Source organism: Centropristis striata, chromosome 3, assembly GCF_030273125.1.
Source record: "Centropristis striata isolate RG_2023a ecotype Rhode Island chromosome 3, C.striata_1.0, whole genome shotgun sequence".
NCBI classification, from domain to species: Eukaryota; Metazoa; Chordata; class Actinopteri; order Perciformes; family Serranidae; genus Centropristis; species Centropristis striata.
The window spans coordinates 608,160-621,517 of record NC_081519.1 but is presented as its reverse complement, the minus strand read 5'-3'; the positions used below and the strand labels follow the sequence as shown (position 1 = coordinate 621,517).

Here is a 13,358-nt window from a genome sequence, read left to right as displayed (position 1 = left end):
TTGAAAGCTACATGTGCTTGCTTTTATTTTGAACTGCTAACACTGCTTCCCTTAACGCTTAGTGAATACCCGCACCAGGAAAACAACTGGAGGCTGACTGACCGCAATGTACTTTGTTCTCTTCCAGTAATGTTAGCAGCCATCCGCTCCAACAGGCAGTCTGACCCATATACAGTCTATGGTCTAACCTCACTGAAACACTGGAGTAATGCTAACAGAGTGCTAACAGGTAGTTTTACCTCACTGAGAAACTAGAGTCATGCTAATAGAGTGCTAACAGGTAGTTTTACCTCACTCAGAAACTAAAGTAATGCTAACAGAGTGCTAACAGGTAGTTTTACCTCACTGAGAAACTAGAGTAATGCTAATAGAGTGCTAACAGGTAGTTTTACCTCACTCAGAAACTAAAGTAATGCTAACAGAGTGCTAACAGGTAGTTTTACCTCACTCAGAAACTAAAGTAATGCTAACAGAGTGCTAACAGGTAGTTTTACCTCACTCAGAAACTAGAGTCATGCTAACAGGTAGTCTAACCTCACTGAAAAACTGGAGTAATGCTAACAGAGTGCTAACAGGTAGTTTTACCTCACTGAGAAACTAGAGTAATGCTAATAGAGTGCTAACAGGTAGTTTTACCTCACTCAGAAACTAAAGTAATGCTAACAGAGTGCTAACAGGTAGTTTTACCTCACTGAGAAACTAGAGTAATGCTAATAGAGTGCTAACAGGTAGTTTTACCTCACTCAGAAACTAAAGTAATGCTAACAGAGTGCTAACAGGTAGTTTTACCTCACTCAGAAACTAAAGTAATGCTAACAGAGTGCTAACAGGTAGTTTTACCTCACTCAGAAACTAAAGTAATGCTAACAGAGTGCTAACAGATAGTTTTACCTCACTCAGAAACTAGAGTAATGCTAACAGAGTGCTAACAGATAGTTTTACCTCACTCAGAAACTAAAGTTATGCTAACAGAATGCTAACAGGTAGTTTTACCTCACTCAGAAACTAAAGTAATGCTAACAGAATGCTAACATGTAGTTTTACTTCACTCAGAAACTAAAGTAATGCTAACAGAGTGCTAACAGATAGTCTAACCTCACTCGGAAACGGGAGTAATGCTAACAGAGTGTTGGCGCTGTTACGGTTGCCATGACATCGAGTGACGTCCTGGCAGTGTTCCAGTTGCTTGGCAACGCGCCGGGAGAGCGGGAGACTGCTCTACGGAGCCGCCGCTGCTGAATGAATATAGAGGAAACCCGGCGCCATAGTATCGCGATATTTCGCGTGGCTATATTGATTCATGGCTAAGTTTCGATATTTAGCCTTCTGTTTTGCTGTTTGTCCCAGACAGTATGTTCCTCACATTTATGAATATACTGGAGATACTGGTATCATGAGAAACTAGGAGATCTAAGGAATCTATACTGGCCTCATAGCCTAACTGCAGTAAATACGCAAGGGGTAAAACTGAGAAAAACTGCTTTAAAGTTTTTTATCTCAATAATATCGAATCGTGACTGAAGTATCAGGATATAATCATATCGTGGGTCCCCTGGTGATTCCCACCTCTAATTATCACTATATTTAAATTAAATTAAAAAAAATACAATATGAAGCAGCAGAAGAAACCAAAGTGATCGTGACAAAAAGTATTTTTATTGCTGAAATCAACATGATTTCAATTTGCACGGCGTGTGACTTCTTCAAAACCAAAACATAAGAGAATTTATGTTATTACAAGTTACAGAAGTGGAAATATTGGTAATAACTGCACAATTCAATGCAAACAGGGCTTCATTCATCCATCCATCCATCCATTCATTCATTCAACACTCTGTTATTGTTCAACACTTTCAATGACTTTCAAGGAATTATAGAAAAAATAAACACGTTTCATTTCTGTTTCTGTGAAGTACAAAACATTTTCATTACCATCAGAAGATTTACAAAGATGTCAGGCGTGACTACAAAACAATTATATCCACATAGAAAAATAAAGCACCGTAGATTCATAAAACACATAATATACAAACACACACATGAGAATGATATAAAGAAACAAGCAGAAGTTTGTTTTGGTGAAAAAACTGACAGTGTAGTGGTGCAAAAATAAACGTTTTAGCTACAGAAACGTGTTAATAATCATCTTTAAAAAGAGCTGAGAGGCTGTTTTGGTCATGGGTGATGCTGATTGGCTGGAAGTTACTGAAGTGATGATAAACCTTAAATATTCTCTCAATTTCTATTCTATTTATTCTTTTTGGGATCTCCTCCTCCACATGCAACTATTTGGATAACCAAATAAAATTTTTAGTAATTTTTTTAAACCAATAAACTCCAAACATTTTCTGGTTTTATGCTCTTCAAACATGAGAATTTGATGCTTTTCTTTGCCATTCATGATAATAAACTGAATAGCTTTACATTTTTAGAACTGTTGGTCAAATAAAACATAACATTTGAAGACGTCACCTTCAGATCTGGGAAATTACGAGTCATTTTTCACAATTTTCTGACTTTTTAGAGCTTTTACTGCAGTGATCAAAGCTCTCTGAGTGATTTATTTTCTCTTTCTGTCGATCTTGATGACTTATTTTCATCCTTTTTTAGATCCTCCTCCACCCAAAGTTGCAACTGTAAATCAATTAATCTATAAATTGATAGAAAAAAATCACTTGCCAGCTTTTTTTTAGAATCTAATTACAGTTTAATTATTATTTTTTTAAAGAAAAAAGAAACATATTTGCTGGTTTTTGCTTCTTAAAATGTGAGAATTTGATTATTTTCTTTGTCATAAATGATAATAAACTGAATATCTTTATATATTTAAGACTATCGGTCATATAAAACATAATATTTTAACTATTTTCTGACTTTTTATTGACAAAAAAATTGATTATTTGGGAAAATTGGGCAGATTAAGCTAATAATGAGAATAATCCCCAGTTGGTGTCCTCGCTCATCAAGTCTTAAAGTTTGTAAATTGTCATGTGACTGAATCATAGTTTGCTATTCCTGAACACGCTTTAAAAAAATAATATTAATATAATAAAGTATTTTCCATGAACCTGGTGTCTGTTAGAGGTGGATGGCTCACAGATCTTCATGTGTGAAAGAAAATGCCTGGTTTGTTTCAGGGGTTGGCCACCAGAGGGCGCTGTCCTCTTCTAAATGTAAAATGACATTTAGTCTGTAATGTGTTTTACTCAGTAAACAGTCTGATCATAATAGTTAAACACCCAGATTTAAGAGATCATCAACAGAAACGTTTGTTAAAGTCAAAGAATATCTGCTAAGGGCCTTATACAAGAAGAATATCTTATCTTCAATCTATACAGGATTTAAAACTTAAAATCACTTTTAAATAATAAAATAAACAATCTATTAATGAAAGAACGGCACGTGACTCCTCCAACAGGTCTGGACCACTTGGAAATTGTGAAAGAATTAATTCAAAATATGAGAAAATTGGTGAATATGCCAAGTTATCAAGTTCATGTTTGCTGTTTACATGATGCATTTGAGGTCAAATCTTTCAGACCACATTGAGATATGGACTGGGCTGCAATGGACACTTTCCTTCTGCAGCGTGCACAAAAAAATCATCCACATTAAGGACCACCTACTCCTCTAACGTCCTGATTAGATGTACGGGTCTCACTGTGTTTCTCCTGTAAACAGACAGAGAGCGAACTTTCTGTTTTGGAAGTTTTTAGTCTACCGGTTGTTGTTTTTTGTATCTTTAAAGCTCTGCTGGCAGACAATAACCTGATAGTTTCAGGTTCTTAAATTGTATCCGGATACACATTTATAGAGGATTTCTACTACGGATGTTCCTGTACATCTGTATTATCCAGACGGGGATCAGAAGTGAGATCTGATCACAAGTGGTCACTGAGGGTGAATGTGGAGGTGTGAACAGAATCTAAATCAATAAATAAATGTGAGTGGTTCTAGTATGAGGCCCAACATCTTCATATTAGTGTTTCTAAATGCTCTGATGCAGAAATAAGTTATAAGATCCAGTATTGGTGTTAAACATTAAACACATGGTGAGATCCTGAACAGCTTCCAGGTGAATCATCATGAATGACTCTAACCATCACCTGCTTCACTCCAGTGTCTCTTCATACGACGGAGCTGTTTCTGTTTCTGCAGCTCGTATGTTCTCTAAAGCTGCTTTTCTCTTCAGGATGTTTAGATCTGCCTGACCAGATCTACAGTCGGTCTAATGAGATCCTAGACTCATCCGAACCAGGAAGTCCAGTCTGAGAGGCAACTTGTTGCTTGTTGCTAGTTTCACACGTTGAAGCAACTGAGCAGCGTCTGATTTCCCGACTCTCTGATTTGAGGGAAACCTGCAGCGTGTTTCATCTCGATGGATCAGAGTCTCTGCTTCGCTACGAGTCCAGAGCGCCAACCTCTGCCTCCGTCACCCGTCTGTCCAGCCACCTGTCGGCCAACCTGTCCGTGGCGGGGAACCCTGCTCCGCCCTCCCGCCGCGTCTTGGCGAGGTCGCTGGCGATGGCGAGCGCTCCTCCTTTCAGGAACCGGACGAAGTTCTCCCCGACCAGCGGGCCCATGGCGTACATGCCCGGCCCGTCCGCCGCCACCACCTTGTTGGTGAAGGGGTCCACCTCCACCGGGTTCCTGCGGCAGGTGATGGGCTCCTTGGCGTAGACGCCCAGCGGGCGCCCGTTGTCGCTCAGGAAGGAGAGGTTGGGGTGGGCGCCGATCAGAACCAGAGCCTTGGAGACCTGGACCACCGTCCGCCCGCCCGAGTCCGACTCCAGGACGCACTTCCTGTCGGGTCGGAACGCCACGACTCTGTAGCGCGGGAAGCTGAGGTAACCCGGGTAGGAGGAGGAGGGGGGGGGAGGAGGGAGGGGAGGAGGAGGGGTCGTTGAGGTTGTGGGCGTGGTCCGTCTGCAGGGCGCTGGGCTGGTACTGCTGCTGAGTCATCATCTGGTGGACCTGCAGCACACAGATAGGAGACACATGGTATCAAGCTTTAAACAGGCTGAGGAGGCGAGCACAGCGGGAGAGAGATTTAGGTAACGCTTTATATTAAGGTCCTTAATAACCAGTAATTAACAAGTAATAAGGTCCTTAATAACCAGTAATTAACAAGTAATAAGGTCCTTAATAACCAATAATTAACAAGTAATAAGGTTCTTAATAACCAATAATTAACAAGTAATAAGGTTCTTAATAACCAATAATTAACAAGTAATAAGGTCCTTAATAACCAGTAATTAACAAGTAATAAGGTCCTTAATAACCAATAATTAACAAGTAATAAGGTTCTTAATAACCAATAATTAACAAGTAATAAGGTCCTTAATAACCAATAATTAACAAGTAATAAGGTTCTTAATAACCAATAATTAACAAGTAATAAAGTCCTTAATAACCAGTAATTAACAAGTAATAAGGTCCTTAATAACCAATAATTAACAAGTAATAAGGTCCTTAATATCCAATAATTAACAAGTAATAAGGTCCTTAATAACCAGTAATTAACAAGTAATAAGGTTCTTAATAACAGTAATTAACAAGTAATAAGGTTCTTAATAACCAGTAATTAACAAGTAATAAGGTCCTTAATAACCAGTAATTAACAAGTAATAAGGTCCTTAATAACCAGTAATTAACAAGTAATAAGGTCCTTAATAACCAATAATTAACAAGTAATAAGGTCCTTAATAACCAATAATTAACAAGTAATAAGGTCCTTAATAACCAGTAATTAACAAGTAATAAGGTTCTTAATAACCAGTAATTAACAAGTAATAAGGTTCTTAACAACCAGTAATTAACAAGTAATAAGGTTCTTAATAACCAATAATTAACAAGTAATAAGGCATTGTTCTCGCTTTAGATCCCTTTAGCTGCAGAAAGCATAGTTTAGGGGTGGGCGATATGGCCGTAAAAGAATATCACGATATTTCAGGCTATTTTTGCGATAACGATATTCTTGACGATATTAGGAAATACTTAAAAAGATAAAGAAAATATGTTTTTTTTTTAGTCTGTATAAATAAATAAAAATCTAAAATGTAGTGTGAAGTGCAAATCTGAACCGTTGCCAAATGCAAAAAAAAATGTATGAGAAAATAATAAAAATAACCATTTAGGGGTTCCGGGGGCATATTTTAATGACATTTAGTAAAGGAGAATAAAGGTTCTTGTATGTTTTATTTAAGGCATCTTATTTTGACAGTCTTCTTATAAGTTCTGTTGTGGATTCTGTTAACACACCATGCTCTTATTTTGAAAGCTGTGATGTGTTTAGCAACAGAGAGTAAGTAGCTTTTTGTGATTAAAACAACTTTAATTGTTAGCCTTACGCCACTACATCAAGAAGTAGGAATGTTGCCAATATCATGATATGCATTTTTTTTAACCATGAAAAAAAATATACCAATATTATCGTGAACGATACGATATGGCACACCCCTAGCATAGTTAACTGTTAACAAGTGCATAGTTAACTTATAATAGATGAGCAATAAAGTATATTTTAATATCAATAAGCAAACAAAAGATTAATAAAGGCATGGCAAAGACATAATGGGTGGGTTATGAGTGTTTGTAATGCTATAATGAAGAATTATAAGATACTCATGAGGCTTTTATTAATGTTCTTATTATACATCTCTTATAGCCTGCTATTAGCTGTATTATAATGCCATTATTAACACTTATATAGGCTTATAAACACACAGTAATGTTAATAAGCATCTTGTAAGGACTTACAAGGGCCTTATTACTTGTTAATTAACGGTTATTACAAGGACCTTAATATAAAGCGTTACCGAGATTTTTGTTGAATTATTAATCAGCTGAATAACTGGAAGAAATCAGCAAGAAATTAATCGCCAATAATTTGGATAATTAAGTGTTTAACTCTATTTTCTTTAAATATGCCCAAACTTGATCCTTTATCACAACCAATAAACTGTGAAAACAAAAAAAATAACCTTTAAAAATAAATTATTGGCTATTAGTGATTGCCTGAGTAATTTTTTAGGGTGAATTTGTTGGAATATTGTGCTTTTATTTTGCTAATTTAACAGCCTGATCTCCAGCTGCCACATCACATTATGAAATGCATGTTAAAATGCACAAATACATTTCCAACAGGAATTTATTATATATTTAACATACTGCAGTGAAAAAACAAGGCCACAGTGGGAAAAATGTATCAGGAGCTTTAAATCATCTACAGTCATTAAAATAATTATTAGACATTAAATGTTTTCTTCAACATCTTGTTCATTTTAATGTCTGGTTCAACTAAAGGAACATTTGTTTGGACAAATATAATGATAACAACAAAAACAGCTCATAAAAGTTTAATTTAAGAGCTGATATCTAGACTTTTTTCATGGTTTTATTGATAATTATTTTGGTTATTATCAAGAAAACCATGTTAAATGTCTAGATATCAGCTCTTAAATTAAAGCCATGTGCTTTCTAGACATTTAACATGATCATTTTACATCTATTTTTGGTAATTTTGTGTCTTTTTTGATAATTTTTTACATCTACAGTGACGGAAAGATTCTTAATAATAACCAAAATCATTATGAATAAAACCATGAAAAAAAAGTCTAGATATCAGCTCTTAGATTAAAGCCATGTGTTTTCTAGACATTCAACATGATCATTTTACATCTATTTTTGGTAATTTTGTGTCTTTTTTGATAATTTTTACATCTATTTTTGGTCATTTTGTGTCTTTTTTAAAATTTTTTTATCATTTTGTGTCTTTTTGGTCATTTTTTTTACATCTACAGTGATGGAAAGATTCTTGATAATAACCAAAATCATTATCAAGAAAACCATGTTAAAAGTCTAGATATCAGCTCTTAAATTAAACTCTTATCAGATATTTTTGTTGTTATCATTATATTTGTCCAAACAAATGAACCTTTAGTTGTACCAGCCATTAAAATGAACAAGAAACTGGAGAAAACAAGGTGCACTAATAATAACTAATAATTTTTTCCATGTCTGTATAAAGCTTGTGGCTTTGAAATGTCACTATAATTGTATTTTATTGAAGCTCAGTCTGACCTTGTGGTACTCTGGGTAGAGCATCTTGGGCAGCTGGTTGAAGATGAGTCCCGGGTCGTTGACGGAGCGCCTGAAGGCGTGGTAGACGGGCGTGTTGAGGTGGTGCGCCGCCAGCACGGCGTCGGCCGCCGTAAGCCCCGCCCCCACCACCAGCACCGGGTCGGACGACTGGTCCAGCTCGCCGCGGGAGATGGCGGCCTCCAGCTCCCAGAAGGAGTGGCAGACGTACGGCAGCGACTCGCCCTCCACGCCGAGCCGCGCCGGGATGTCGTGGGTCCCCGTCGCCAGAACCACGTTATGGGCCGACAGCGAGAAGGGAACCTCCTCCTCGGAGCCCGCCACGCCGTCTGGAGGAGGAACAGGAGAAACAGGAGGAACAGGAGAAACAGGAGAAACAGGAGAAACAGGAGGTTAATATTTACCTTTAAACAACACTGACGTTAGAATAGGTTGCGATTTATCAATAGTTTTAGTTTTAATTTAGCTGTGAATTATTGTTTTGAAATTCTGTTAGTTTTAATTTGTGTTTAGAGTGAGTTTGCTAGTTTTAGTTTAGTTTTGATTTGTTTTTAGTGTTAGTTTTTATTAGATTTAGTGTTTACTTTTATTATTTTTTAAGATGCTTAGTTTTAGTCGAGTTTTTAATAGATTTAGTGTTACTTTTATTATTTTTTTAAGATGCTTAGTTTTAGTTTAGTTTTTATCAGTTTTAGTGTTAGTTTTATTATTTTTTAAGATGCTTAGTTTTAGTTTAGTTTTAGTGTTTAGTTTTATTATTTTTTAACATACTTAGTTTTAGTCTAGTTCTTATTAGATTTAGTGTTCATTTTATTATTTTTTAAGATGTTTAGTTTTAGTTTAGTTTTTATCAGTTTTAATGTTTAGTTTTTATTAGATTTAGTGTTTAGTTTTATTATTTTTTAAGATACTTAGTTTAAGTTTAGTTTTTGAAGATGCTTAGTTGTAGCTTAGTTTTTATTTGTTTTTAGTCTTTAGTTTTTATTAGATTTAGTTTTTAGTTTTAGCCCCTATATATATATATTCTGCAGCAAAAAAATGTGATTTGTAATATCATGTGCTGCACCGGTGACACGTTTGCACAAGTGAACTTCAGATCACCATAATAACTGAACAGTTTATGCTATCGGAACAATTCCAATGTTTTCTGAAAGCTGAGAAGTTTCTCTTTACAGCCGATATGTGTCATTACGGTAATTTAGCTCCACAAAGCAGGAACACACACTCAGCAGTGGAGAAATACAAACACTGGATGATGTATGAAAAAACTCGACAAAGATGAAAACTAAGGACACTTTCACTATAATTTTAGTAAGTTTTAGTTAGTATTGTAACCATATAATACAGTTTCAGTTAGTTATTGTTATTATTTTATTTTTATTTAAGTTGACGAAGATGTTTTTTCTGTTCTAGTTTTTGTTATTTCGTTAGTTTTGGTTAACTATAATAATGCAGCGTACCTCCCAGCTCCTCGCCCTCTCGGCGCTGCAGCCCCGTCACCCTCCAGCAGGGCGGCGCTCCGTCCGGCCCGCCGGGCTGCCGGGTCACCGCGGTAACCGTGGTCCCGCAGGCGAAGCTCTGCTGCAGGGACATCTGGGAGACGTAGTGCTGGTAGTAGGAGGCGATCTCCGCCGGCGTGGCGCGGTCGTTACGGACATTTCTGCAACAGAAGAACATGAAAACACCTTTAACCCTTTAATCCTGTTATTTAGTTTAATTTCGTTGTGATTAAAAAAAAAATGTATTCAGTTAGTTTTATTGAGTTTTTAGAGTATGTTTGCTAGTTTTAATTAGTTTTTATTTTTTGGAAATTGCTTAGTTTTAGTTTAGTTTTTATTAGTTGTTGTTGTTTTGTAATGGGGAATTTGTTGGGTCCAGATTCAATAAGGTCACAATAAATGTTTCCTTTATTTCTTTTGTCTGATCCATCTCAGCCCCAATAAGTTTATTAACTCATAAAATCAGATAGATGAAATAGATTTCATATCAACCAAAAGGTTTACATTTGAAAAAAGTTGACAAAGACGAAAACGAAGGACATTTTCACTATAGTTTTAGTTAGTTTTGTAACCACACAACACAGTTTATTATTACATTAGTTATTGTTTTTATAAAAACTCTCATTTTTATTTTTATTTCAGTTAACGAAAATGTTTTTCCAGTTCTAGTTCTTGGTTCTTAGTGTTTGTTGACTATAATAACTTGGTTCTGACCTGCGTTTCTCTCTCATCCAGTCCTTCAGCTTGAGTCCAGGCAGCTCCATCCAGTTGGCCAGACTCAGAGTCAGCATGGAGCCCTCCATCGCCTGGAACAGGACACAGTTAATGTTAATATCAATCAGCTGCTCTGATCCACTCAGTCTATACATACACACACATTATTAAAGTCTTCCTGTCATCTACATGTCCAGCTGCAGCCTCGTCTGGTTTGTATCATGAACATTACAGCATCATGTGTGCAAACAAGCAGCTGACCAGGTAGATTCTGTTCATTTGCACACATCAGCATAACGCCTGCAAAGTAAATTTGTCTTTGGCTTTAGACAAACAGCCTGTTGTGTAATAGGTTTTAACCATACAGTCTATGGTTTTAGCATGTCAGGACAAACAGAAAACTTACTCAAAAATATAGAATAAGATTCTAACCGGACGAGCTCACGTCTGTTTTTAACTCACTGAACCCAAAACCAGCCAGCGGCTTTAAAAAGTGTAAAAAATACACAGTTCATCATAGAAAGACACTGTTAGAGCAGGCATTACTGTCAGAGTTTGAACCTTCTGACAATCATTAAATGGATAATATTTAACAAATACCTCCATGAGAAAAAAAATCAAAAATTATGCTTAAAATTGTGATATTTCTTAAAAATCAGTTATATATATATATATATATATATATATATATATAAAATACAGTACTGTGCAGAGGTTTTAGGCAGATGTGAAAAACTGCTGTAAAATAAGAATCCTTTAAAAACTAGAAATGTTAGTAGTTTATTTTTTATCAATTTTCACACCTGCGTAAGACTTGCACAGTACTGCACATATGTGTATCTGCACATGTGTGTATGTGTATGTATATATATATATATATATATATATATATATATATATATATGGAGCCACCCCCACCCCACCCACAGATGATGAGTCTAGTATATCTTACATGCCAGGCCCCCCCCGGCGGGCCCCTCCCCAGCACCAGGTGAGGGACGGCTCTGTGCGGCTCGTATCTCCAGTCCAGAGGAGACGAGTGGTCCAGGCCGAAGTCGCTGTCGGGGAGCAGCAGCGAGTCAAAGAGCACGGCCACGGGGTTGGAGGAGCGGCCCTCCAGACCCTCACACAGGTACTCCAGGTCCTGATCACACGCACACACACACACACACACACACGGTGAGACCCTGCACACATTTAAACTCACATTTCTTAGAAATACCCTATTTAATCAGACACCTGAATACTTCTTCAACCAAATCAAAGCACAAGAAACAGACACAACCAGCTCATTTAACACCTCCAACACCAAGAACAAACATATTCAATCACAGTTATCTATCGATCAATAATGTCATGGAGCTCTTTGCCTCCTCACATCTCTAGCACGAAAAACAAATTGTCATTCAAAAAATGACTTTAGACACTTGATGCCGCCCACCAAATGACTGATTACTAATATGTTGGGATTTATTTTGTTTTCTTACTTTATTTATTTTTCTCTGCTATATCTGTAGCCGGATGATTCTTCCTTTGAAATGTTCTCTAATGAAATTATAAATTATAAGTGTAAACAGCTGATATTGGCACCATAGACATCTGAATGAATGATTTTTACAGGATAACATTTGTCGGGTAAATATGATAAATTTAACAGTATTGCATGTATGTATTAATCGTGTTTGCTATTGTTTTTCTTGTATTTGCTGTTTTTGTTTAAGTTGTTTGTATGTCATGTTCTATGTCTTTATGGGACCCCAGGTAGACCAGCTAGGACCCCTCGTTAAATGAATGTGCCTTTATTTTGGCGGTGTGTGTGTGTTACCTGCTCCAGCAGCGACAGGTGAGGCTGCTCCCCCAGCTTGCTGTGCAGCAGCGGGTTGGGGTGTGATGCCTCCGGCGACAGGTAGGGGGTGTAACCTGACAACAGGTAGGACAGACAGATCCCCGACGGGCCGTTACCTGAGAGACAGACAGACAGACGGAGGGACAGGTGAGTTATAATGAGACGGACAAGCAAAGGGATTGGTTTCCTGTTGCATTTACAGTGGAAAAACTGATCAGACCACCTTTATTTTCTTCATTTTCTTGTTCATTTTAATGCCTGGTACAACTAAAGGTTCATTTGTTTGGACAAATATAATGACAACAACAAAAATAGCTGATAAGAGTTTAATTTAAGAGCTGATATCTAGACATTTAACGTGGTTTTGGCTATTATCAAGAATGTTTCCATCACTGTTGATGTAAAAAAGGATTAAAAAAAAGACACAAAATGACAAAAAATAGATGTAAAAATGACCAAAAAAGACACAAAATGACAAAACCCCCACAAAATTACCCCCCAAAAAACGCAAAATGACCAAAGAATCTGAGGTAAACTGTTCCCCAACAGAGCAGAGTTGGAGTTGGAGCTGATATCTAGACATTTTCCATAATTTTCTTGATAATGAATTTGGTTATGATCAATAAAACCATGGAAAACGTCTAGATATCAGCTCTTAAATTAAACTCTTTGTTGTTATCATTATATTTGTCTAAACAAATGTACCTTTAGTTGAACGAGGCATTAAAATGAACAAGAAATTGAAGAAAAAAAGTGCTCTAATCCTTTTTTCCGTGACTGTTTAATGTGACTCCTGTGTTATTGTGTGTGCACGCTGTGTTTGTGGTTACACCTGCAGAAAATATGTCTAAACAAAAACATTTGCAGCCAAAATAAAACATATTGCTTTTGCAGAGTCACTGCTACCTGCATTATGAAACATAATGTGTCTGCAGCATGACTCTGCAGGTTAATCTGCCTTATGTTAACCTCAGTGACTCAGCAGAACTGGCCACACAGAAGCCAAATGCAAAGCAGTTAAACTCTCATTTCCTGGGTCATGATGACTCATGGATATGTCACACTCTCACTTTATCATTAAAAAAACACCACTGAATGGTTTACCACTAAATAAATCATGACTTTATGTGCAAAAACTGTTTGTTGTAATAGAAAACTGACTTTTAAAAGGGATATTTAAGGGTTTTTTGCAGGTTTAT

General features: G+C 36.7%; 1 protein-coding gene across 1 annotated transcript in view; it reads right to left on the bottom strand.

Moving 5' to 3' along the window:
* Window positions 1-4,292: 4,292 nt before the first annotated feature.
* Window positions 4,293-13,358, bottom strand: part of osgn1 (oxidative stress induced growth inhibitor 1) — a 19,947-nt gene continuing 10,881 nt past the window's right edge. Inside the window, 7 exon segments of the mRNA XM_059329968.1 lie at window positions 4,293-4,875; window positions 4,877-4,974; window positions 8,083-8,429; window positions 9,561-9,760; window positions 10,314-10,405; window positions 11,266-11,457; window positions 12,139-12,275. Of these exon segments, the coding sequence (XP_059185951.1) occupies window positions 4,401-4,875; window positions 4,877-4,974; window positions 8,083-8,429; window positions 9,561-9,760; window positions 10,314-10,405; window positions 11,266-11,457; window positions 12,139-12,275 (1,541 nt within the window). The 3' untranslated portion in view covers window positions 4,293-4,400.